We start from the raw sequence: 25,094 nt of genomic DNA, 5'->3' as shown, positions 1-25,094 counted from the left end.
AATTTTTCGTTTTCTTTGTTTAGTTTTTTCAAGATAAATAGCTAATGCGGCTGTCGTCCACTCCGTCAGAAGTGCGTTGCCGTGGTTTTAACCTCGGGTCCTTTGCATTTACTATTTATCTTGAAAAAACTAAAAGAAAAAAACGAAAAATTTTGCTTAGTTTCCACAATATGGTTGTTGTCACTACACCACTTCAATCAAGATTTACAGTACGCCCAGAAAAGATGTGAATCCACGAAATTTAGAGTGTTCTCCCGTTGAGTTACTGTTTAGAGAGGCTGATTATAGGGGCCCGCGCTACCGCAGCTGACCACTGCGAGGCGCATTCTGTTTCCAAAAATGGCCGGAGTGTCCTCTCTTTCCTTCCATGCTCTTTGTGGTTCCTCCTCGCGTGCCTTCCTCTTCTGACTGTCACAAACCAGCGTGTACAAATGACCGCCACCTAGTGTATCGGAGTGTAAGATTGGTTATCAGTTCAAAACTATCTATGGTTCAAAAATAACGACATAGTGCCATCTATTGGATATATTGGGTCAAGCAGGAAACAGTACAAATGCTAGTTTTTTTCAGGTGATTTTTCTCTTGGCACTTCTCTACAAACCAAGGTTCAAAACAGTACACACAGCCACCTAAATTGCAAATGAATTTGCAAATCAGCCCACATGGATGTGGTAAATGATGGAACCAACTGTCAAGAACATAGCTACTGCCAAATCCCCAAATTAACTATTCCCCCCCCCCCTCATAACTTTATTATTTAAAGTTTTAACATTTAACATTCAACAAAAATGTAGCCTATACAAACCATACAAACTCTCACATACATTATCTCACATTATACCCACCCCCTTGTCCCTCCCTACCTCCCCTCAGACCAAGAGCACATAAAAAAGAGGATCCAATGTCAGGCTAGTTGTAGTAGGATTAAGCTAGCCTGGGTAAACCCAGCCTCCACATGACCTCTATGTGCTATCAGTCACGTGACTGATGGCACATAGAGGTCACGTGGAGGCTGGGTTTACCCAGGCTAGGATTAAGCGATATGATCAGGTAACATGATAAATCAGAACGCCAATTCCTTATGTGTACTAAACAGAGACCACACTTTAGAAAACGTATCATAGGCCTACGACCCCTTCAATGTATGGTGTATTTGTTCCAACTGAACAAGGACAACACCTCCTGTTTCCATCTCTTGAAAGGAGGGTGTTTGTTGGATTTCCAGTTTGTGAGAATTAATCTGTGTGCTATGAGGCTGCTGAATGCCATTGCTTTCTTTTATGCATTTGTGGCAAGGGTTTCCACTGGTATTACTCCAAAGATCTCTTCAAGATTCAAGATTCAAGATTTTTATTGTCACTCCATGGTACAAGTATCACGTGTGAAATTCTTGTGCTGTGGACTCCGTTTACAACATAGTACAAATATAACGGCATATGAGTGCAAAAACAACAAGAGACACAACAAGCAATAAGGCAGTATAGTGATAAGACAAGTCAGAGACAGTGGCATATTCACTGCACATACAGTAGGTGCACATGTCATGTGCATACTTTAGACGTGCTTAAACATTTTAAATTCTGCGTATTTGACATACAGGTGCAAATAGCATATTCCTTATTAAACATACAATTAAACTGCGTTTTAAATTCAGCGTATTTGACATACAGGTGCAAATAGCATATTCCTTATTAAACATATAATTAAACATTAGACATACGTAATGGTAGCAGCTACAGTGCGGTACAGTACGGCTACTACACTATTTGTGTATGTTAAGGAGTCTCGTGGCCTGCGGGAAGAAACTGTTCCTCAAGCGATTTGTGCGTGCTTTTGGAACCCTGTATCTTCTCCCTGAGGGTAACAGGGAGAACAGGCTGTTGTGGGGATGGTTTGTGTCTTTGATGATCTTCAGGGACCTCCTGAGGCACCACTGTTTATACAGTTCATGCAGTTCTGGCAACTCACATCCTGTTACGTGCTGGGCCGCGCGTCTCACTCTCCGTAGCGCCCTGCGGTCCATGGTGGTACAGTTCCCGTACCAGGTGGTGAAGCAGCCAGTCAGCAGGCTTTCAATGGAGCCTCTGTAGAAGTCCGTAAGGATTTCTGGCCTTAGCCCAAATTTCTTCAGGCGCCTGAGTCCGTGTTGGGCCTTTTTGACAACAGTGGCGGTGTGGCCGGCCCAAGTCAGGTCCTGGTGGATGTTGACTCCCAGGTACTAGAAGCTGTCCACCCTTTCCACCACTGTGCCATTGATGGTGATTGGGGGGTGTGTGCCCCCCCCCCCCCCCAACAATGATCTCCTTGGTCTTGGAGACGTTCAGAGAGAGGTGGTTGTCCTGGCACCATTGTTCCAGGTGGTGGTCAATGGGTTTGGTTCGAGAGGTGTATTACATAGAACAGTCAAATACAGCAGACCAGAAATTAACTAGGGAGGGACAGGACCAGAAGATGTGACCTATTGGGAGACTGGGTTACTGCATCTAGGACAGGCGGGATTAACAGATGGGTATATTTTTAGCAAGTCTGTCATTAGAGTATATTCTGTGGAATACCTTGAATTGAATAAACCCATTTCTAATACAAATAGAAGTATAAATTAGTATAAAAAGAACATTTCTAAATGTTATCTTTTTCCTTTGTTGTCATCTATAGTGGTTATTTGCATAAAAAACACAATTTGATTAGGAAATTATTGTATCTAAATATGTGCGTTGATTTTTTTTAAGTAACTCAATCTGTAACTTGTGTTACTTGACAAACTGGTATAATATTACTGAAATCCTATTGGTAATAAGTTAATTACTGAGTTACTGCTAAAAGTAATATATTACATGTAATATTACTTTTGTAATGACTGAGTTACCCCCAACACTGTTGAGAATACAGATCTTTGTAGGGGGGAATCAAATGAATCATCACTTGACTGTTTCCAAAGATAATGACGATCAAGATTGAAGAACACTTATTTACTTTATTCAAAGACTACTTGCACATCTTCCTTGCTGCAAGTTGTCGGAGAAGAAAGTATCTCAATGAATTAATAAATTAAGAAAGTTGAAGGATAGTACTATGCAAGCTTATATAGTAAAGACAAAAAGATTATGCTTTTCATCAAGCTGTGATGGAAGTTGTAAGATACTAGCGTGCTTTTCTTTTAGTGGGTAATGCATGACACACAAATAAGTAAAGCCAAGCCCCCCAAACTTATTTTCAGACAAAGAAAACTGACCACCTGGCAAAGAATGTTAGAAAATATTTACACTATTCAGGATGACTTGATTTATATTTCCAGGAGACGAAGAGTACAATGAGAGCTTACAAGTACCATTAGATAAGGATGACTATGGAAAAAGTGAAAAACTACAAATTGCTAAACTAAACAAAAAAGATGTGGATACGTCACTTCTCCAATAAAATGCACAAGAAAAAATAATAAAAAAGCTATGACTGTCGTGTCCAGCCTATTTAAAAATTGAAGCCCATGGTATAGGTGGCAGTCAAAAAAGCATCCAAGGCACTGATAATAATTCAAAAATCCTTTATTTATTACAGGGATAAACAAAATCCACAATGTATTAAAGGGATAGTTCATTTTTAAAGTGTAGCCCTATAAGCTACTTACCAATGATGATGTTGATTGGTAGAGTTCTTTCTCAGCACAATACATGGTGTTCCTCATAGTAGCAAATCACAAAAAGTGTGGACGACCAAAGCAGCTCAAAAGGCATTAGCATACAAAGTGAAAAAAGGGGGAGCTACTTGGAGTTTTCCTCATAGTAGCGCTGGAAAGTTGGGCAAAAAACAAATGCAAAATCAATGTGGTCACGCTCCTGTATGTACAAGCTGACTGAGGTTAACTAAAATTTCATTCACAGTGAAAGTAAATACCGTAAGTAAAAGTAAATTTCAGTGGGCTTCAGTCAGCTTGTACAGACAGGACATTGACCTTGCATTTGTTTCCCCCCTCCAACTTTCCAGAGCTACTATGAGGAACAGCATGGATTGTGCTGAGAAATAACTATCAATCAACATCATCGGTAAGTAGCAAATAGGGCTAGACTTTAAAAAAAGTGAATTAGCTGTGTTGCGGTATCTGCAGCTCCTGTGGCACTGTTGGTAGCTTGTGACATCACTGATGGCCCCATGTTTTAGTTGATGTTGTCACTGCCGATGGTGTCGCGGCGCTGTGTTAGTGGATATGACATCAGCAGTCAGTGTGAGTATGGCATCAGTCACCATCGGCCACCACATGCTGGTGATGGCGGCACGCTGACCGCAACATTGCGCCATCGGTGTATACGATCAACCGCCCCTCCCCACCTCCCATCACCCCCCCATAACCTCTGCCCTCCCTCCCTACCCTGCTCTCTATCCTGTTGTTTTGCTTTGTCATGTCGTTTGTTATGTCTATATAAAAAAAATGCATAAATGTTGCAGGCTGGATGAGATTAAATAGAATTGTAAACTTTAAATGTCTAACTAACAATAAAGTATTAAAAAAAAGTGAACTATCCCTTTAACACCAAGAGATCCATAACCAAACGGCAAAAAAATAAATAAAATGTAGATGTGTGAACTAGCATCTCAAATAACAAAACCACAAAACAATCACATTTCTGGATGGCACTTTACAGATTGCAGTGGAAGAAAGTAGTCGCCATGACGATGATAAAGCATCTCATCTCTTCTTCAGTTTGGGGATGACAACATTTCCACTGGCTGCACAGGGGATCAGGAGCTTGCGATACTCCATAGGGAGATATTTCTCAATCAGCACCTCAACCGGCATCTTGTCATTCACATAACCCTGTCTGGAGAGTGCAAAAACACACAAAGCAAGTTCAATGTAATCAAAAATGTCAGGTGCTTTTTGTATTTGTATCATTTGTAATCTTAGTGCCCTCCCTGATAGGCCATTGCTCATCCTGTCTAATTTAGGTGTGTAATTAGGTGTGCTTTGGGTAATGTTGCATGTAGAATGCATAGTTAAATGGGAGAAAGAAGCATTAATGTAATTCTAGATAGCGGAGTCAATCGATTTACTGTAGAGGATTTGCTTTACATGTCCTGTATGTTTGTAGGTTAACACTTTCTACAGTATGAAGGTCATGTCTATAATGTATTATGAGCACATTCATAAGACTATGCATTTATGAGGCTTTATACAAATTTGAATTATTAAAAGTAGTGGACAATGTATTATAATTAAGCAATATAGCATGAGAGCTAGTGTGTTGTGGCAAATATATCCCGCTGATCAGTTGTTATCCCACGAGGCCGCAGCGGGCCGAGTGGGATAACAACTGATCAGCGGGATATATGCCACAACACACGCTGCTCGAGTGCTATATTGCTTTTATAAAACGGTTTCCAAGTATGATAATATAAATATAATAATAATACTATAAGTCCGACTGGCATGGTATTCTGATAGTCAGTTGAAACACTACTATAAGGCGGGACCTCTAGCAAGAAGATAGACGTGCGGGTGATTTGATTGGATCGTTCTGGAGACTGAAGTTAACATTGGCCAATCCTGGCGCTTGCTGAGAAGCTGAGAGCTTTCTGGAAAGCCCGACAGGCAGCTCGAGCGCAGCGCTGCATTCTCAGCGCTTGCTGAGAAGCTGAGTGCTTTCTGCAAAGCCCGACACCAACTAACGTTACAGGGTTAAATGCGGGGTTAACAGCCTTTTTTTTGCAAAGAAGACATTAGCCTGCATCTATTCTTGTACAAAACATAATTTTCTGCAAAGTATTAGTAAAGTTATAAGCGAAGATCGATTCACAAGGATCTGACAGCTGTCTCCGCCATTTTTTTTTTTTTGAGGTAACCAAAGGCTTTTAGTAAGAGAGTTGCCATGGCAACCAATAACCCATGGCCATGGGTTATTGGAGTGGGTTATTGGATTTATACAATGGCTGTGAACCAATCAGATTGCTTGATTTGAGAGAGCCGTTTTATAATAATCAATATACACTATAGCAGGACTTTGCAAGCTTTAAGTAAAGTGACAGCACTATAAGGTTATTGGCAATTGTATGCAACAGTTATGAGGACTTATGAGCAGTATTTACTGTGGCTGCAAGTAAAGTGTAAAACAAAAAACATTGTTTCAAACACTTGTCGCTTTGGCATGGAGATATAAAGCATTATTGATGCTGAACTTATAATACATTATGACCACTTATAATACTTTATAAGTTGCCATGCATGATTTTAATAAACATTTATAAAGCCTTATAAATCCATTATAATGGCTTATGAATGTGCTCTTAAATGCATTATAGACATGACCTTGACATTCATAGAAAGTGTTACCGTTTGAAGTTTTGAAAAGTGAGTTTATAAAAACAGTAAATTCCTCTTGGTACTCCTCTTTCTCTTCTCTAACCTGTATCCAACTGCTTTTCAAATGAATTGTAGATCAGTGTGACACCATAGGTAACCAGTGAACAACTCTGCACTCGTTTCTGGCTGAAGGAACCATACTATAGGTTCCTTGCTCTGGCTATAGGGGACAGCGATTAATGATCACACATGTAAACTGAATTGTGCATAATAAAAACATCTTTGAACACTGAAATTCAATGGTTATCCCCTTAAACTGCATGTATAGACAAACACCTACATTTTCAACAGAAGTTACCTTAACTCATTAAGTGCCATAGACGACCTAACTCGTCTTACATAATCCAGCGCTTAAGTGCCAAGGACGGACTAACTCGTCTTACATAAAGATTTTTTTTTTTTGACGGTGGAACATCAATCAACCCCTTTTACATCTTCGAGATAACTATTTGGAGCAAGAGCATGTGTGTAATCTATTTTACCGACCACTAAGTGGCGACAGAGACCGAGAGAAGTCACAGCCACGGGACCCAAAAGCCACAAAAGCAGCCGCCTCCCGCGGAAATGGCTTGGCGATTTTACAGTCAGAAGCCCGGACACACACACACAGAACGGACAGAGATCCCTTCCCCCCAGAGCCGCGCAGCAACGCGCGAACACACACACACACACACACACACACACACACACACACACACACACACACACACACACACACACACACACACACACACACACACACACACACACACACACACACACCGCGGGAGCAAGCCAGCCATTCAAGGAAATGGCGACGCGATTTTACAGTAATCCATTTCAGACTCGTCTTGCCCGACAGGCAGGCAGGCAGGCAGGCAGGCAGCAGCAACGCGCTTCTGACACGCCCGCTGTTAGGAGGAAGGAGGAGAAGACACACGGAGGGAGGAGTTTGAATGAGAGGGGTGTTTCCTGTTGTTATGGAGGAAATTACTGTTCAAAACTATTGTTTAGAATGTCTGACGGTCTTACTGATGCCAAAAATGAATGGTTAAAGTGACTGTTTCACAAAAAGCCATTTATCTCTGAATAAATTTCCAGACGCTGAAACCATGCTGTACTCAACGGCTAATATCTACATAACTACTAACTCTGCAAACTAACTCTTTTAGACAGAGAAAGCACACATTCTATTAGTTATTTTTAGATGATTGATGTTCATGAATTCTTAACAGAAAAGAATCCTCGGCTGTTCTAAAATGAGCCAGAATCGTCAAAAACACCCCTGGCACAACTTACCTACAGGAATGAAAACATGGCTGGCATTCAATGTGTTAAACTGCATGTATACACACAAACACCTACCTTTTCAACAGAAGTTCCCTTAAACTGCATGTATACACACAAACACACCCACCTACCTTTTCAACAGAAGTTCCCTTAAACTGTATCTATACACACAATCACACACCTACCTTTTCAACAGAAGTTCGCAATCCTCAACATCAATGGTCTTCCTCTTTGCATGTGTAGCATACGCCTCCAAGTCCTCCGCCATTCGGTCAAAGAACTTATCCATTCTGTTAACCAATGGCATACATCAGTATTCTCCACAATACAATGAACCAGGTGAATCAACAGTGAAATCCATGACATCTTTACCATGTTACAGTGCAAAAACAATGTCAAGATAGATTGTTCTATTGTGGAGATCCAATGAGTACATAGCACTGTGCCATGGTGACATGGCATTTAGTGTAATCCTGTTGATGGAAAGTTTTCTGTCCAATATAATTAGTCCATAAATCATTATGCAATTAATTCACTGCTTTTCAGTTATTGTTAGTGGTTTCTGCAATATATAATTCAGGGTATATGCAGGAATCCTTACATTTTTCATTACAATACAATATTACCGTAAATTCCGGACTATAAGGCGCACCGGTGTATAAGCCGCACCTTCAGAGTTGACTATTTTTTTCTTATATAAGCCGCACCGGACTATAAGCCGCGGGTGTTTTAATGGTATTTTTTGTTTTTTTTTACAGTGCACAGTGTCCGCGGTGTGGTGAAAAGAGGGCAAGAGAGGAAATTAAAACAGAAGTGGATTTATAGTTAGAAAGAGTGCTAAAGAAGAGAGAATTCCGTTTTTTATTTTTTTATTTTAGTTACTCACAGTACTATTGACCAGTCCAACTCAAAAGATATTCGGCAGTTTCACTTTGAGCTCTTGTTCCGCCGCTGTCCATCAATGGTTATGACGAGTCTCGCTGGGTACAGTACGCCAAAGCGATATCCATTGACTTTAACCTTTTCGATGATGCGCGTTTCTGTTGCACCAACGCGGAGAGGTCCTGCCGGACGAAAAAGCGCGTACCCTCCCAGGTGAGGGGCTTCTTCCCCGCAGCCTGGAGGATGAGTTGACGGTCGGGCCAGCGGAGTAGGCAGATGAAGATGGCCCTCGGTGGCAGGCCGGGGTCTGGACGTGGCCGAGGCGCCCGGTGTGCCCTGTCCACCTCTGGTGGTTTCTCGCCTTCCTTCAGGTCCAGGATGTAACACAGGATTTTGCCACGAAAGCGTCCATGTCACCAATCTCAGCTCCCTCTTTTACATTGATCAGGCGAATGTTATTTCTTTTACTCCTGCTGATTAAGTCATCAACCTGCGTGTTTCGATTTGTTTTTGCATTTTATCCACTTTCGGACTCACTGTGTTGTTTTTGTCCTCCAGTGCGCTGATGCGCTTTTCCGCATTAGAAACTCTGTTCACGATTGCCTTATTTTCTTTAGTGATTGAGTGGATGGACTTCTGCACGTTTTCAAACTTGTTTTCAAGCTGCTCAAACCTCTGAGCGATGTCGGACTTAATCGATAGTGTTTCACGGAGTAAAAGTTTAGCCCAAGCCGTGTATCTCCAGCCTCCAGCAGGTGAGTCATTTCCTCATTCATGGCGGTGATTGCTTCGTCTTTTTCTTTCTGCTTACCTGTGTTGTGTTGTGTTATGTTATGTTATGTTGTTAAAAGAGGGCAAGAGAGGAAATTAAAACAGAAGTGGATTTATAGTTAGAAAGAGTGCTAAAAAAGAGAGATTTTTTTTTTTTTTTTGAAAAAATCCATAGATAAGCCGCACCGTTATATAAGCCGCAGGGGCCAAAAAAGGCCAAAAAAGGGGAAAAAAGCCGCGGCTTATAGTCCGGAATTTACGGTATATAGATTTTTTGTAGAGCCCGACCGATATTATTGGCCGATCACCGATATCGGCCAATATGGCCAGTATTTTTATTTTTTAAAGTTACAGACAGCATGTTGTGTACATTTGATTCATTTTTTTTTACTCAAGTTATATATACGGTATTTGTTCTTTGTGTTTTTGTATTTCTAGTTAATTATAATTATTACATTTCCAGTGAGGTTTACAGTTTCAGTGCACTGTATGTACAGTCATTTTGCACAATAAAGTTGATTGTTAAACTGTAAAATATCATGCCTTATATATATCTCACGTCAAGTCATGTCTTTGTCAAGTGTTTGATATTTGAGGGATCATTGCAAAAAATGTGTGTAATATAATGTGTATATATAAAATATAAGAATCTCGGCCGATATATCAGTATCTGATTCTTTTTACTCTCCAATATCTGTATCGGCCCCAAAAATCCAACGGGCTCTAATTCTTTGGACAATGATACGGTATTTGCTAATATCACAAAGTCTGCCACGATACGATTTAGATTCAATTTAAGGGTCTGCGATTGAGGAGAAGATATATGCCCATTTAACACAATCAGCTACAAAATGTAATACCTCATCAAATGGCGATTAAGACTTTTTAAAGGGCCTTCATTTTCCCTAAATTGATTTATCAACTTTCAATACATGTCTAGATCCCACGAATACCCTATGTAAGAAATGTTTAGCCTCAACACATCTATAGATAGAGTTGCTTACATCTCTTTCAGGACAGGGTACACATCAGGAGAGACCCTTGTCTTGGCAAAGTGCTTGAACATGCCCATAAGGTAGCTCTTGGGAAGGCCTGGTTCCTTCTTGGCTGGCCTCTTCTTCACTGGGGTCACTCTTTTACGTTTAGCTGGTTCAGCAGCTGCAGCACTGGTGGCATAATACATATTGGAACAATATGTGAACACCACAGAGTAGGCTAAGTAACAAAAAAAAAAGCTTTTTGGTAATGTTTGATTGCATATTTTGAAAACATGAAATCAAGCATTTTTCTTTCTTTTTTTTTACTGTTTTTAAAGAGTCAAAGTAACATGATGACCTAGTCTTGCATCGCCAGACCAATTCACATGGCATTGCATTTGCAAATGTGAATTGGTCTGGAATCTGTCAGTTCAATTTCTATTTCCAGGGGGCGTTCTCAATGGGCGCATTCCAAAATGCCTCAACCAGTTAGAGCAACGAAACATGCGACGCAGTGCAGAGCAAATTAAACATTGCTTACAAATGTAAACAGACTAATGCTACTGATCAGCTGGTTTGGTAAACTCCATGAGAGCAGGCATACATTTGTAGCCTGTTGAGTAGGGACTATAGACAGTAGAGGGACACCTAGTGGTGCTTTGATGGAAATACATGTTTTAAACCCGATGTTGAATGTGGGCAACAGAACAGCGTTCAGTCTGCTAGCAGCGGTTTCCTATACAAAGATATGTACCGCAGGCATGACGTATTTTTGTAGGCTTAATCAGAAATCGCCACCATGTTGGTTCTTAGGGGGAAAAGGCTAATGGATTTTAGAATGGAGATTTCGGTTAAATGCATGAAATAAGTTCTGTGGGTAACACGCTTATGGGAGTGGTAATTTGTGTTCAGCAGGATAATATTCACAAACATGGACCACTTTTATGACTGATAAAAAAAAAGCTGTGTCGTCAGTTGGAAAACAAACCAGTTTATCCTCAATTCCTAAGATATATGTAAAGCAGAAGGTATACATGTTCCAGTGCAACATGGAGTGTGACTTGCCTGGTATCAGTCGGTGAAGTCAGAGGATCACGGGGTGGAAAAATCATTTTCTGTCTGACAAATGCAGGAGTCTTCATGGAGAGCTCTAAAGAATTCAGAAAATAGAATAAATTGTCTTTCTTTTCCCATAGGGGGGGAAAAAAGAGGAAGAAAGACTGACCTTCACTCTGATCACTATCCCCCTCATCCTCCGACTCCTCTTCCTGGTCTGCATGGCCCTGAGCGGCATCCTGTTCAGGAGAAGTACCACTGGGTCCTGCCCCATCCCCTTCACCCTCTGTAAAAGGCACACTGAGTCCAGCCTCAGAAGGATGAGCCCTTCGACTGATGTGCTCCTCCTGCTTCCCATCGTCCTCTTCTTGGGTCTGAGATTCAAAAAGCTCCACACTTTGTTCACTGGCCACGTCATCCTCTTCAATTTGAGACTCCGCATCTTTCTCTTCAGATTGAGATTTAGCCGCATCCTCATCACTTTGAGACTCCTCTGCATCCTCCTCTTCCTCGGTTTGAGATGCAGCTGCACCCTCTTCCTCAGTTTGAGATGCAGCTACACCTTCCTGTTCTTCAGATTGAGATGCATCTGCACCCTCATCATGCAGCTGCTCATTGTCTTCGGCCTCCTGCTTCCCATCGTCTTCTTCAGTCTGAGATTCAAAAAGCTCCTCACTTTGTGGTTTATTTGCCACGCCATCGTCTTCAATTTCAGACTCAGCTGCATCTTCCTCTTCAGATTGAGATTTATCCGCATCCTCCTCCTCATCACTTTGAGATCCAGCGGCACCCTCTTCCTCAGTTTTAGATCCAGATGCGCCTTCCTGTTCCTCAGTTTGAGATGCAGCCGCCTCGTCCTCTTCCTCAGATAGAGATCCAGCCGCACCTTCCTGTTGTTTAGACTGAGATTCAGCCGCAACCTCCTCTTCCTCAGTTTGAGATGCAGCCGCCGCCTCCTCCTCTTCCTCAGATTGAGATCCACCTGCACCTTCCTGTTCTTCAGACTGAGATTCAGCCGCAACCTCTTCTTCCTCAGATTGAGATCCACCTGCACCTTCCTGTTCTTCAGACTGAGATTCAGCCGCAACCTCCTCTTCCTCAGATTGAGATCCACCTGCACCTTCCTGTTGTTTAGACTGAGATTCAGCCGGAACCTCCTCTTCCTCAGATTGAGATCCACCTGCACCTTCCTGTTCTTCAGACTGAGATTCAGCCGCAACCTCCTCTTCCTCAGATTGAGATCCACCTGCACCTTCCTGTTCTTCAGACTGAGATTCAGCCGCAACCTCCTCTTCCTCAGATTGAGATCCACCTGCACCTTCCTGTTGTTTAGACTGAGATTCAGCCGCAATCTCCTCTTCCTCAGATTGAGATCCACCTGCACCTTCCTGTTCTTCAGACTGAGATTCAGCCGCAACCTCCTCTTCCTCAGATTGAGATCCACCTGCACCTTCCTGTTCTTCAGACTGAGATTCAGCCGCAACCTCCTCTTCCTCAGATTGAGATCCACCTGCACCTTCCTGTTCTTCAGACTGAGATTCAGCCGCAACCTCCTCTTCCTCAGATTGAGATCCACCTGCACCTTCCTGTTGTTTAGACTGAGATTCAGCTGCAACCTCCTCTTCCTCAGATTGAGATCCACCTGCACCTTCCTGTTCTTCAGACTGAGATTCAGCCGCAACCTCCTCTTCCTCAGATTGAGACGTCATAGCACACTCTTCATCAGTTTGAGACTCGGGCGCAGGCTCCTCTTCAGTTGGTAATCCCGCAGCCTCTCTCATATCTCTCTGAATCTGAGACGCCATGACCGTGGGTTTGTCCTGCGTTGCAACGATGGAAAAGTTGGAATCTGTGGCAGGCTGGGCATAGAGGGCTGTGTTATGGTTGATGATGTCAGTGGTGATATCAGGTTGGCTGATGTTGGCCAGGTGCAGGGTGGAACCCTCAGACTGAGCAGTCACATTGTGAGCCCGCTCCGCCGCCCCTGAGAGAACGAGCAGGGGAGAAACCATAAGAGGAAAAACTGAGAATGGTAGTGATGAAATCAAAACAGCCAAATCAATTGTTCCAACACATCCTATACTGTTTGTTACTCCCAATCTCTAATGTGATACACTACCACCTGCTCTGTAATGTAGCCAAGCTGGAATTTAAAAAAATTACAATTAGTTCCTTTACCTGGATCACCACCCATCTGCCTTTTATGCACATCAGCGGCAAATTCTTCCACGCTGATTATTCTTCGGCGGTCTGGAACGTTTCTTTGAAGACCCCTTTTCTCCGTTTGAACGTCCACAAAGGGTGTTTTCAGATTTAGTGTGGCAGAACTGCAAAACAAAATTGGATAGGCTGTACACTAGAGGTCGACCGATATGGGTTTTTCAATGGCCGATGCAGATATTTAGAGAGCAGGGTGGCCAATGGCAATATATAATGCAGATTTTTTTTTGCATTCAATACAATGATACAATGATACAATGATTTAAATATAATAATAAATGAGTGTATTTGGGTAAAAAAACAAGTAGCCTATAATTCCATTATCATTCATGCACATTGAGAATCTAATATAACAAATACATCTACAGTATTATAAGGTTATCTTAGCCAGTAACATGCTTTAGATTTTTTTATTTTATTAATGAAATAGAAAAATACATTGGGTTATGCAGTAGATTTCAGAAGTGACTGGTAGGCTATTTAAGGGAGAGACCTCATTCAACTGTATTATTCTATTAACAGAGTTTGGGAGACGAATCATCTCCCAAACACAGTGTTTGGGAGACAGTTTGTCCCCCCCCCCCACACACACACACACAGAGACCCCCCATAGGTGTAATTTCCACTAGGGACGGGGGGACATGCCCCCCCCCCCCCCCCCTCCCACTTTTCAAAATCCAGATTCTGTCCACTGTTCACTTATTCAAATGAAAAAATCATGCGTAAACTGAAAGAATCATGCTTCAGACAGCTTTGTTTGGTCACGATAATCCCCCTGACTGACATAAGCGGTTCTTTCTTCTGGTCCAGCAAAGAAGTGGGGCCACTCTGGAGCCAGTTTTCCTGGTCGAGAGCCAGTTCCTTTGGCTGTCGAAATGCAAAGAACTGGTTCCAGATTAGGCACTGGCCCAGAACCGGCCCTGGAACTAGTGCAGAGGTCAAATCACTCACCTACCACCGCGGAGACCCGGGTTCAATTCCCAGCAGCGGTACTTCCGGCTTGGTCAGACATTCCTACAGACACAAATGGCCGTGTCTGCGGGTGGGAGGCCTGTGGGGTATCATGAGTCCTGGTCTCACTAGTGTGCCTCCTCTGGTCGGTCAAGGCGCCTGTTCGAGGGTAGAGGAACTGGGGGAATGGTGTGATCCTCCCCCACACACTACGTCCTGCCGGTGAAACTCCTCGTTGACATGTGTAAAGAAGCGGCTGGCGACTGCATGTGTGTCCGAGGAAGCATGTGCTAGTTTACAACTCTCCCCAGATCACGCAGAGGGGGTGGAGCAACAACCGGGACAGCAGGGGGAATTGGCCAAGTACAATTGGGAAGAAAATGGGAGAGAAACCAAGGGGGAAAAAAGTAAGAAACCCCTATAAGTCATTTACCTTGACAAACTGCACGAGTCGTCCGCTGATACTTCAGCCTCCTTTTCAACATCTGCAAGCACAAGCACCCAAAGGCTAGTCAACAAACACACATGACTGTTCACTGAAAGTGATCATTTTACTAACCACCAATGGTCTGTGCACCTTGTGAACCCAAAACAGTGTTGCCAACTCTTTTCCAAGCAAAGTCACCATTGGCTGCTCAGAAAATCGCTAGGGGTGGGGAGGGGGAATTGATACACCATAGTATGGCGATATTTTGCCTGACGATATTGTATCGATATTTGGACGCCAAGTATCGATTAAAAAAAAGCCATGCCATTCCAGGCCACCGGGCATCTGCCCGAAGCGCCCGAAGTTGCAGCTCGCGCCTGCAGTGGCGTATCGAGTCCAGAGAAGCTTAATAATGTAGCCTACGTGTTGGGCAAAAACAAAACAAAACAAAAAAACACTGCATGTTTTACTTCCGGTGAGGTCAAGGAAAAGGTAGGAAAAGGAGTTAGACAATATATCGAAATATTCAATATATCGCAATACTAGCATATCGCAATACTATCGTATCGTGACTTAAGTATCGTTTTAGTATCGTATCGTGGGCATCTGGTGATTCCCACCCCTACTAGATGTCATCACACACTAATTTGTATATCAATATATGCTTAAAAAAAGCATGCCTCTGCATAGCCGTTATAATAATTGACTGTATGATTGTATTATTAAGTGCTGACTCTGCCTGGGCCAGATTCAGCGTACGCTGTTAGAAATTACAGGTAAACCCTGTCCTGCTGCTCTCAGCGGAGAGGAGAAGGAAGAGGAGGGGCTACACTGAAGCGCTCCTGTGTTTATCAGACAGGCAGAGAGAAGGAGAGAGAGAGAAAACCCGGCAGCAGCCGCACCAATTTATAGGCAAAAAAATCTGTTGATTCAACACATTGACATTATTTCCCATGGTCAGAAAAAGTTGCCAGATTTGTCACTACCGTAGTCACTTTTGAGAAATAAAGTTGCCAGGGGTTCTGAAAAGTAGCTCAATACAGCGACAAAGTCACCAAGTTGGCAACACTGTGTGTGAGCTGAGCTCTCTGAAAACACTCCAGTCCAACTGTAAATGTATGAATTAATTTACAATAACAAAAAACATTCTGGGTCCTGTACACACCGATTCCAGAGTCCAAACACATCAGTAGTGGCTGTAATGCAGCTGAGCTGGAATTTTAAAAACCTACAATTCGTTCCTTTACCTGGCTCAGCACCCATCTGCCTTTTATGCACACCAGCAGCAAATTCTTCCACGCTGATTATTCTTCGGCGATCTGCAGCCTTTCTTTGAAGACCCCTTTTCTCCGTTTGAACGTCCACAAAGGGTGTTTTCAGACTTAGTGTGGAAGAACTGCAAAACAAATTGGATAGGCTGTACACCATCACATCCACTCCTGATACTGAACAGCCAATGATCTAAAGCAGGCATGTCCAAAGTCCGGCCCGAGGGCCAATTGCGGCCCACGGACCGATTTTAAGTGGCCCTTGGCTTGTCTCTCAAAATATGTCTACACAGTGGAAGCCATATTTTATTAAAGGCTTTTTAAAAATCTTCTTGAAGAGTTGCCTTGGACTTCCTTTGTTCTTTCTACTAATATGTCTACACAGTATTGGTTAATCAAGCAAGTTAAATTTGCATTTTTTCTGTTCACCTAACAGCAATACCATACAGTTTGTACAAGCATCAAGTAGGAACAGCACAGGCAGAATGTTTTCAGATGGTAAACAAGATCCTTGGAGTACAATTGTATGTTATTTTTTTTATAACCCATATGATGCGAGAAGCAGCTGGCCCCTTGGCATTTTCACATTATCCAATCTGGCCCCCATTCAGAAAAGTTTGGACACCCTTGATCTAAAGAAAACAAAGTAAAGATGTTCACAGCAGATCTGCCATACATGAATTTCAAGAGTCACTGAAGAGCTAAATGCTTGATCAGAGACTATTTAAAAAGACATTGTAGTAGTCAAGTAAGAAACCCCAGGGGCGTCTGTACATCTTTTCCACCAACTGGAACCTAGTGCTGGATCTGGGCTCAGTGGCGTTGGAAGTACTTTTAGGTAGGGGGTGCTGTCACCGATTCAACATTGGGGGGGACGGCTGACGGCGCCCACAGGGCGGCAAAAAATTTGGCCACTTTGTCGCCAGATTAGAGGAATATTAATATTAAGATTAGACTGTTGTGTCATTATTCAGTCACCTTTTCTCACTCACCTCCATGTCACCACTTGCTCCCACTGCTGTGTTGGAATCCTCATTCTCTCTCCCACCCTTTTTGGACTTTTAGCCATATTTAGAGGAATATTAAATTTTAAATTAACATTAGGATTATACTGTTGTGATGTCATTATTCAGTGTCTTCTCCTCTTCTCTGCAGCATTACTCAATTTACCCTCAGGACTCAGGGACAGTGATAGCCTACCTGCTATTCCTCCGATATATCCAGGGCCGGATTAATAGTACCATGGGCCCCCGGTGCTATTCATTTTCTAAGCTATTCATTTAGCCTTTTAAGGTAGTCATAAAGATTATATCTTCCAGACTGAAATGTTATAACAGAAGTGGAGTATTGGCCAGAATTACATGAACATTTGGACACTTATTCAGCGGGTATTTTGCATGTTGCGTTCAGGTGCACTGTAAAAAAAAAAAAAAAAAAAAAAAAAAAAAAAAAAAAAAAAAAAAAAATTTTTTACATCTCTTGCCACCAGGGGGTGCTGCAGCGCCCACCGCACCGTGCTTCCAACGCCGTTGTCTGGGCTGGTGCTAGAGCCAGTTCTCAGGTGGTTCAACTGTGAACCTTCTAAAGAATTGGTTTGCTTTTCCACGGGCTAGAGCTGACTAGAGAGCCACGTCATTGTGTCACTGAATAGGTCTGAATGCTTTGCAACATGGCTACCTGGGGTAACATGGTTAGCCCATACCATACATGTTAGTATAAACAAATAATCATGCAAAATAAAATAAAATGGGAATGCACCCCACCCATAGGTGTAATTTCCACTAGGGACGAGGGGGACATGCCCCCCGCCCCACACACTTTTCAAAATCCAGGTTCTGAATCTGTCACCCCCCACTTTTTTTTAACTGAAAGAATCATGCTTCAGACAGCTTTGTTTGGTCAAGATAACCCCCCTGACTGACATAAGCGGTTCTTTCTTCTGGTCCAGCAAAGAAGTGGGGCCACTCTGGAGCCAGTTTTCCTGGCTGAGAGCCAGTTCCTTTGGCTGTCGAAACGCAAAGAACTCGTCCCAGAACCGGCCCTGGAACTAGTGCAGAGGTAAAAGTACTCACCTACCACCGCGGAGACCCGGGTTCAATTCCCAGCAGCGGTACTACTTGGTCAGACATTCATATAGACACAATTGGCCGTGTATGCGGGTGGGAGGCCGGTGAGGTATGAGTCCTGGTCTCACTAGTGCCTCCTCTGGTCGGTCAAGGCGCCTGTTCGAGGGTAGAGGAACTGGGGGAATAGTGTGATGCTCCCACGCACTACGTCCTGCTGGTGAAACCCCTCGTTGTCATGTGTAAAGAAGTGATTGGCGACTGCATATGTGTCCAAGGAAGCATGTGCTAGTTTACAACTCTCCCCAGATCAGGCAGATGAGGTGGAGCAACGACCGGGACAGCAGGGGGAATTGGCCAAGTACAATTGGGAAGAAAATGGGAGAAAAACCAAGGGGAAAAAAAAGATAAAGACTTTTTTAAGTAAGAAACCCCTATAAGCCATTTACCTTGACAAACTGCACGAGTTGTCCGCTGATACTTCAGCCTCCTTTTCAACATCTGCAAGCACAAGCACCCAAAGGCTAGTCAACAAACACACATGACTGTTCACTGAAAGTCGTCATTTTACTAACCACCAATGGTCTGTGCACCTTTTGAACCCAAAACATCAGTGTGGCTGTGTGAGTAGTGATGCCAATTCTTTTCCAAGCGAAATCGATACTGGCTGCTCAGAAAGTCACTAGATGACATCACACACATCAATATATATGGTTAAAAATAAAAAAAGCACGCCTCTGCATAGCCGTTATAATAATTGACTGTATGATTGTATTAAGTGCTGACTCTGCCTGGGCCAGATTCAGCGTACGCCGTTAGAAATTACAGGTAAACCCTGTCCTGCTGCTCTCAGCGGAGGGGAGAAGGAAGAGGAGGGGCTATACTGAAGCGCTGCTGTGTTTATCAGACAGGCAGAGAGAAGGAGAGAGAGAAAAAACCTGGCAGCAGCCGCACCAATTTATAGGCAAAATATGTTCGGATTCAACTAGATTCAACACATTAACTTTGCTTCCCATAGTCAGGAAAAGTTGCCAGATTTGTTGCTAGTCTCTTTCGAGAAATAAAGTCGCCAGGGGGGTCTGAAAAGAAGCTCTATAGTGACATGTCACCAAGTTGGCAACACTGTGTGTGAGCTGAGCTCTCTGAAAACACTCCAGCCCAACTGTAATTGTATGAATTTACAACAAAAAACATTCTGGGTCCTGTACACTACACACCTATTCCAGAGTCCGATCAAATCAGTAGTGGCTGACCTTACCATTGCCATCTTTACACCGTTTCTCAAATGCAGTTACATTCAGGCTCCGACGTGGTCTCTTCCGGCTTAGTCCTTTTACACTGCTGGATGGACTGCTGGACGTTAGATCAGGCAGATCCAGCCCTGACAGCCAAGCGCTAGAAGTCAAGCAAATATAAACATGGACCAAATAATTTTGCCATTATGACCAGTTCCATCATGCAAACAGACAATATTGCTTCAAAGACTATGAAGAGGTGGATATTGTAATTGTTAGCAGGGTATATGCAGGAATTAAATGAAAATACCTTTTTAATATATTTTAAGTTCTCACGCCACTTTTGGCACATCAGTGATAGGGGTGTAAATAACAAGTTTCATCACGATACGGTATTATCTTTATTTATTTTATATTAGTTATATAGTATTATTAGTTATTATTATTATTAGTATTATTTTATATAGTATTACTTTGGACAATGATCCAATATTTGCCGATATCACAAAGTCTGCCACGATACGATTTTGATTCAGTTCAGGGGTCTGTGATTGATATGAGACAATATATTATGCACATTTAACACAATCAGCTACAAAATTTAATACCTCATTAAATGGCAATTAAGACTTTTTAAGGACCTTCATTTTCCCTAAATTGATTAATCAACTGAATACTTTTCAAGACCCTGTGGATTTCCCTGTAAAGGCCTAACAGTTCTACAAAATCTCCTACCCATTATTACAATGTCTAGATAGATGGATATCTTAATGAAAAGATATCTAAGTGGGTGGGCGGTGTCTGTCACGATTGTGATGTCATCAGTGATGTCATCACTGTCAGTGATTATCGCTTGAGCAATTGTGATGTCACTTGAGTAACTGATTGATCAACTGTGATATCACTCAGCCAGTTGTGATGTCATCAGTGATGTCACAGTTGTACAATGGAGCCTACGTGGGTGGGCGGTGTCTGTCTGTCAGTCACGATTTTGGGAGGCCGCAGAGCGGGCGATTTCCATTAACTGCACCCATGGCGCATCATCTCCAGAGTCTCCACCCTAGGAATCGAACGTGTGAGATTCCTAGTATAGATAAAATCCTACTAGTAGATACTATACTATACCATGTGGTCAAAATGCGCCAATAGCCTACCAAGAACTGTTGCTGCTCATGCTGGAGTTGGGTGAAGGCAGCTGTGGCTTCTCTGACACAACTTTCTCCTGAACCAAGAGGGACCTCTCAGGCTCTGACCGCATGAGAAAGAGGCACAGTTAAAAGGACAACAAGTAAAAACAAATTGAAAAAGGGGTAAAAAACAGCTACAGGACTTGAGAATGCAGGCCAATCCCATGCACACCTGTACGCAAGATGTTCATGAGTAGGCGCCTTGGAGTGAGGTCATCACAGGAGGAGTCTGTTGCTGTGGCAGGTGCAGTTGACTTTCTGGACACAACTGAGGTGGTCCTTCGCTTACTTTGGGGTAAGGATATCCTGGAAGCACTCTGGAAGGGAGGTGGATGGTTGGACATTAAGAAACTCAACAAATTCACCAATTGCAATATTATCACTCAGCACATCTGCCTGACCTCGCGCATCTTGTGTTTCAGGCTCCTCCTTAGGATTTGTTGTGGGGTTTGGGCATCAGCATCCTTCCTACTCAGTCTCTTGCTGCGCCGGGTCCCGCTGCTGGAGCTTTGTGTTGGGGAGGAACTAAAGAGAAATTAGATTCCAGTGAACAGTGGACAATCAATCACTGAGTGATGTGTACTTTGTACTATACCTACTATGGCTATAGTATACTTGGCATAAAACATCCACTTCACTCTGTGAGGACTAATAGGTCAGACTACTATGTGCAAGGAATGCGTTTTGTATGTTTGCTCAGTGGGTTTACACATAACTAACGTTTCAGCACACGTCATGAAGAGACAGTTTTAGTTACGTTACAGTATGTCTAAAGACGTAGCGTTAACAACTAACTAAAGTAGCACAGTGACTGCTTAATGATTCCATAGTTAGTTAGTTAACGCTAGTTAGGTAGCTAGCTACCCAGCAGCCCTGCAACGCTAACGCTATTTGGGCAGACACAATTTGACACAACGCGATTGGAGGTAAAAGTGCAACGGAATTACATGACAGTGCGACTGCGAGTAACAGGACTCCTAGCCTGCTCGGTGTCGAGGATATTTTGCAGCAGGACCCGAGCAGACAGGTCTTCCGTAAGATCCATCAGGACGCCGAGCTAAAACAGTAAAAACAGAAGGGTTAGCCCGTTAGCTAAAGTTAGCAAACCGTCAAAAAACTACGTCAACTGCTTTTTTTAGATGAGTTCTTACCAGAAGTGTCAGCTCTTTTAAGGAGGTCGTATTTTGCAGAACTTGGACCGAGGACAACAATGTTTAACTTCTCTCAGCTGTCCCGCCCGCTTTGGCCCGGTCCCGCCCCGCTATTCAATTACTAGCAGCAGCAGAGACGTTCCTCTTCTGACTGTCACAAACAATCCAGCGTCTATGGACGACCGCCACCTAGTGTATCGGAGTGTGTAGTATCATGACTTCAGAGACATTAACTTCCTACCAGTGTTGGGGGTAACTCATTACAAAGTAACTGAGTAATATAACTTATTACCAATAGGATTTCAGTAATATTATACCAGTTACTTTGTCAAGTAACACAAGTTACAAATTGAGTTACATTTTCAAAGCACATATTTAAATAAAGATACAATGATTTCCTAATGAAATTGTGTGTTTTAAAGAAAAAGGATGAAATTTAGAATTTTGGTCTGTTTACGCTGACTTCAAGATGGTTTAAATTATATTTCAGGATGGTTCTGGGACAGCGATGTCATTCTGCTACTGCAGTTATTTTGGTGAAAGTAATGCAAAAGTATTGTAATAAGTAACAAGTTACTCTACACAGACAATAATATTATAAAGTAACTTATTACTTTACTTAAACTTTTAGTTTAAGTAACTACCGTAGTAATATGTAGTATATTACATTTTGAAAGTAACTTGCCCAACACTGCTGCCTACTACCAAAGACAATGGGATTTCAAGCTATTACTATACAAGCTTGATAGTAATAGATCTATGCTACTACTACTACTACTAACAATAACAATAATAATAATAATAATACAATATAAGTATAGTAACAATAAACACATTTCTTGACGTTAAGTGTTTTATAATATTAAAAAAACTAATTTCTTGAGAAAGTTAGTGTTGTAAAATAAAACAAAAAACAAAACAAACCCGCAGATAATCAACAGATAACCCATTCCACTCCACTCAATTTCCCTTTTTTTCTGTGATCCTGTTTAATATCTCCATCCTGTGGCTAAACCTGGACACTGCATGCATTGAATTGATAGGAGACATCGGTGCAGACTATGGTAGGATGGAGATAGTCTGGCAAGCGAGATTAGATCCTTATCTAAATTTGCTGAAATATCCACAATCAGCTTCCACAGGCGGTAGAAAGAAACTACTGGGATCTTGTTTTTTACCACTATCAGCCATCTGTGGATAGCCTACATGATTACCCTTTTTTACTACGGAGTGAGAGACCATTAGCACTCTCCTAAACTCAGATGACAGTCATGGAGAACTTTACCAATGCTGACAACTATAAAGGGGATGATGATGAGTATTACTATGATTATCTTGATCCAATAATTGTGGATGAGAGCAAGCTGAAATACAATAAATGTAAGTATATTGCTTTACAAAATATTATATTCAATTTGTTATGATTAGCCTATATGATTAGATAACAGTTACATTACCTCTTCCCCTGCAGATTCAATTGTTATAATATTTTGGATAATTCTGGCTGCTTTTGTGGGATTCATTTTCATCATTTTGACTCTAATGTCTCACAGCGGAAATCTATCAAGGTAAGAGTGGCACATCAACTTTCAAAGTCCCACTGCTTTGCTTACATAGTGAATAAAACAAAGGAAATGCATTTTGGTTATATTAATCAAACACTGAATTATATACCAGTTTCACTTCCTCCCCCAGGGCTCACCGATCCCAAACCAAAAGGAATGACACCTGTGGCCAAATCTGAATGAGAGCTTTTCATGTATGTGAAGTGAAAGTAACACAAATGATCACAACTGAGGTGATGAAAATATAATGATGAAAGTGAGCCTGTGGAGAATGTGTCAAGGAAAAGGAGAAAGTTGAAAGTAACTATCAAGAGACCAGAGTAGCCTTTGATTCTGCTTTCTGTCCCTAACACATATGGCTATTATCTGGCCAGTGAACTGAGGGGCTAATCAAAGTGTTTAACACAAACAGCCACATTTCACCAAATAGCCTAATATCAAGTGCAAGGCTACATTTACCATTAAACTATGCAACACTTATGGTAAGAGGAGTTACATCATATATTGTTAAATGCCCCATGTGTACCCTGGGTGTTCAGGACAGGTAAATCCCCGGGGTTACTGATTCTAGTCTAATTCACTGAATTCAGTCCACACCACCTCCTGCGTCTCCTGGAACTAAACTCCTCTATTGCTGCTGTTGGCTGCTTGCTTTACAGTTACAGCACACTGCAAATTCATTTAGGCTTAAACCCACATCAACAAAAAATTATGGACAATTTGTCTTGTGTCTCATAATAGCCTACTGTATGTGAAAACAGGAAAACAAGCATTTACAAATAAGAAACATGGAAGAAGAAGAAGAAGAGGGGGGGGGTGTTTTGTAATTGAGTATTTTTGCAGCAACAGTTGTTTTCAAGGACAACACTGCCCAGTGAGCACAAACCGGGATTTGAACATGGATTTCTAGTTGAAAACTGGGTGATATTGGGTCTGAACGTCTAAGACCTACACATACTTTCACCCTCTTTGCAATTGGCTAAAATGCGGTTACATTGTGTAAAAAAAAAATCATATTGATGATTCGTTAGTTGTAGCTTGAAAAAGAGACAGTATTGATATTGTGTGAATTGGCATTTCTCCAATTCATTGTGTAACTGAGAAATTGAAATGTGGTCTACAAAAACACTACATTTCTTTCAACACATTTTATGTCACATGAAATATCATAAAATATCATAAATATGGAACTATATAGTCCATGTGCTGCCAGCAAAAACTTCCAGGACAAAACTATGGTTAATACTTTAGCGTAATACTATAAAATAATGAATTGAGTTCCTGCAGAATACGCAAGTAGCCTACTGCTGTGAAAAGAAAAAAAAAACATTGCATGGATGCAACTGGGACGTATCCTCAGTGATGTACCCTGGGGTCATAGGATGTTTCGGGTCTCGCAACATCATACACCCTCGCCCAGGTGACCCAGCCGGGGCTGGCCAAGCCCCAACTTACGTCTCAGTAGCTACACATGGTCAGCCCTCTAGGAAGGGTCGAAGGTGGTCACGTGGTCAGGGCCACTCAATCCGCTGCTCCAGGAACTACTCTGCCAGGACCGGGGGGGGGGGGGGGGGGGGTGCTCTGGTACGTAGAGGGACCGGGCTCTGTGGGTTGCCACCCGGCCGGGCTCCTCCCTCGTCTCACCAGGTCTAGGACCTGTGCGCTGCACCAGACTCCCCCGCTCCAAACATCTCATTCCGACGTGATGGTATCTTGGTGG

General features: G+C 42.3%; 1 protein-coding gene across 2 annotated transcripts; it reads right to left on the bottom strand.

Annotated features, from left to right (window-relative positions):
- Positions 1-4,371: 4,371 nt before the first annotated feature.
- cenpt (centromere protein T) lies at positions 4,372-21,892 on the bottom strand. Of its 2 annotated transcripts, XM_083637914.1 has the most exons (16): positions 21,810-21,892; positions 21,606-21,715; positions 21,060-21,183; positions 20,831-20,975; positions 20,626-20,719; positions 19,495-19,631; positions 18,686-18,737; positions 16,153-16,301; positions 14,912-14,963; positions 13,486-13,634; positions 12,290-13,291; positions 11,477-11,833; positions 11,317-11,401; positions 10,279-10,440; positions 7,807-7,911; positions 4,372-4,814 (listed from the first exon to the last, which is right to left on the bottom strand). In XM_083637914.1, the coding sequence occupies exons 2-16, from the start codon at positions 21,701-21,703 to the stop codon at positions 4,682-4,684; spliced, it is 2,844 nt and encodes a 947-aa protein (XP_083494040.1). In that variant the 5' UTR covers positions 21,704-21,715; positions 21,810-21,892; the 3' UTR covers positions 4,372-4,681. The 2 variants fall into 2 exon arrangements, with proteins under 2 accessions (XP_083494040.1, XP_083494039.1); XM_083637913.1 differs by having other exon boundaries at positions 11,477-13,291.
- Between the last annotated feature and the right edge of the window lie 3,202 nt (positions 21,893-25,094).

The sequence above is a fragment of the Poromitra crassiceps genome (assembly GCF_964638095.1).
Source record: "Poromitra crassiceps genome assembly, chromosome: 5".
In the NCBI taxonomy this organism is placed as follows: domain Eukaryota; kingdom Metazoa; phylum Chordata; class Actinopteri; order Beryciformes; family Melamphaidae; genus Poromitra; species Poromitra crassiceps.
This window is presented reverse-complemented; position numbering and strand designations above follow the sequence as displayed.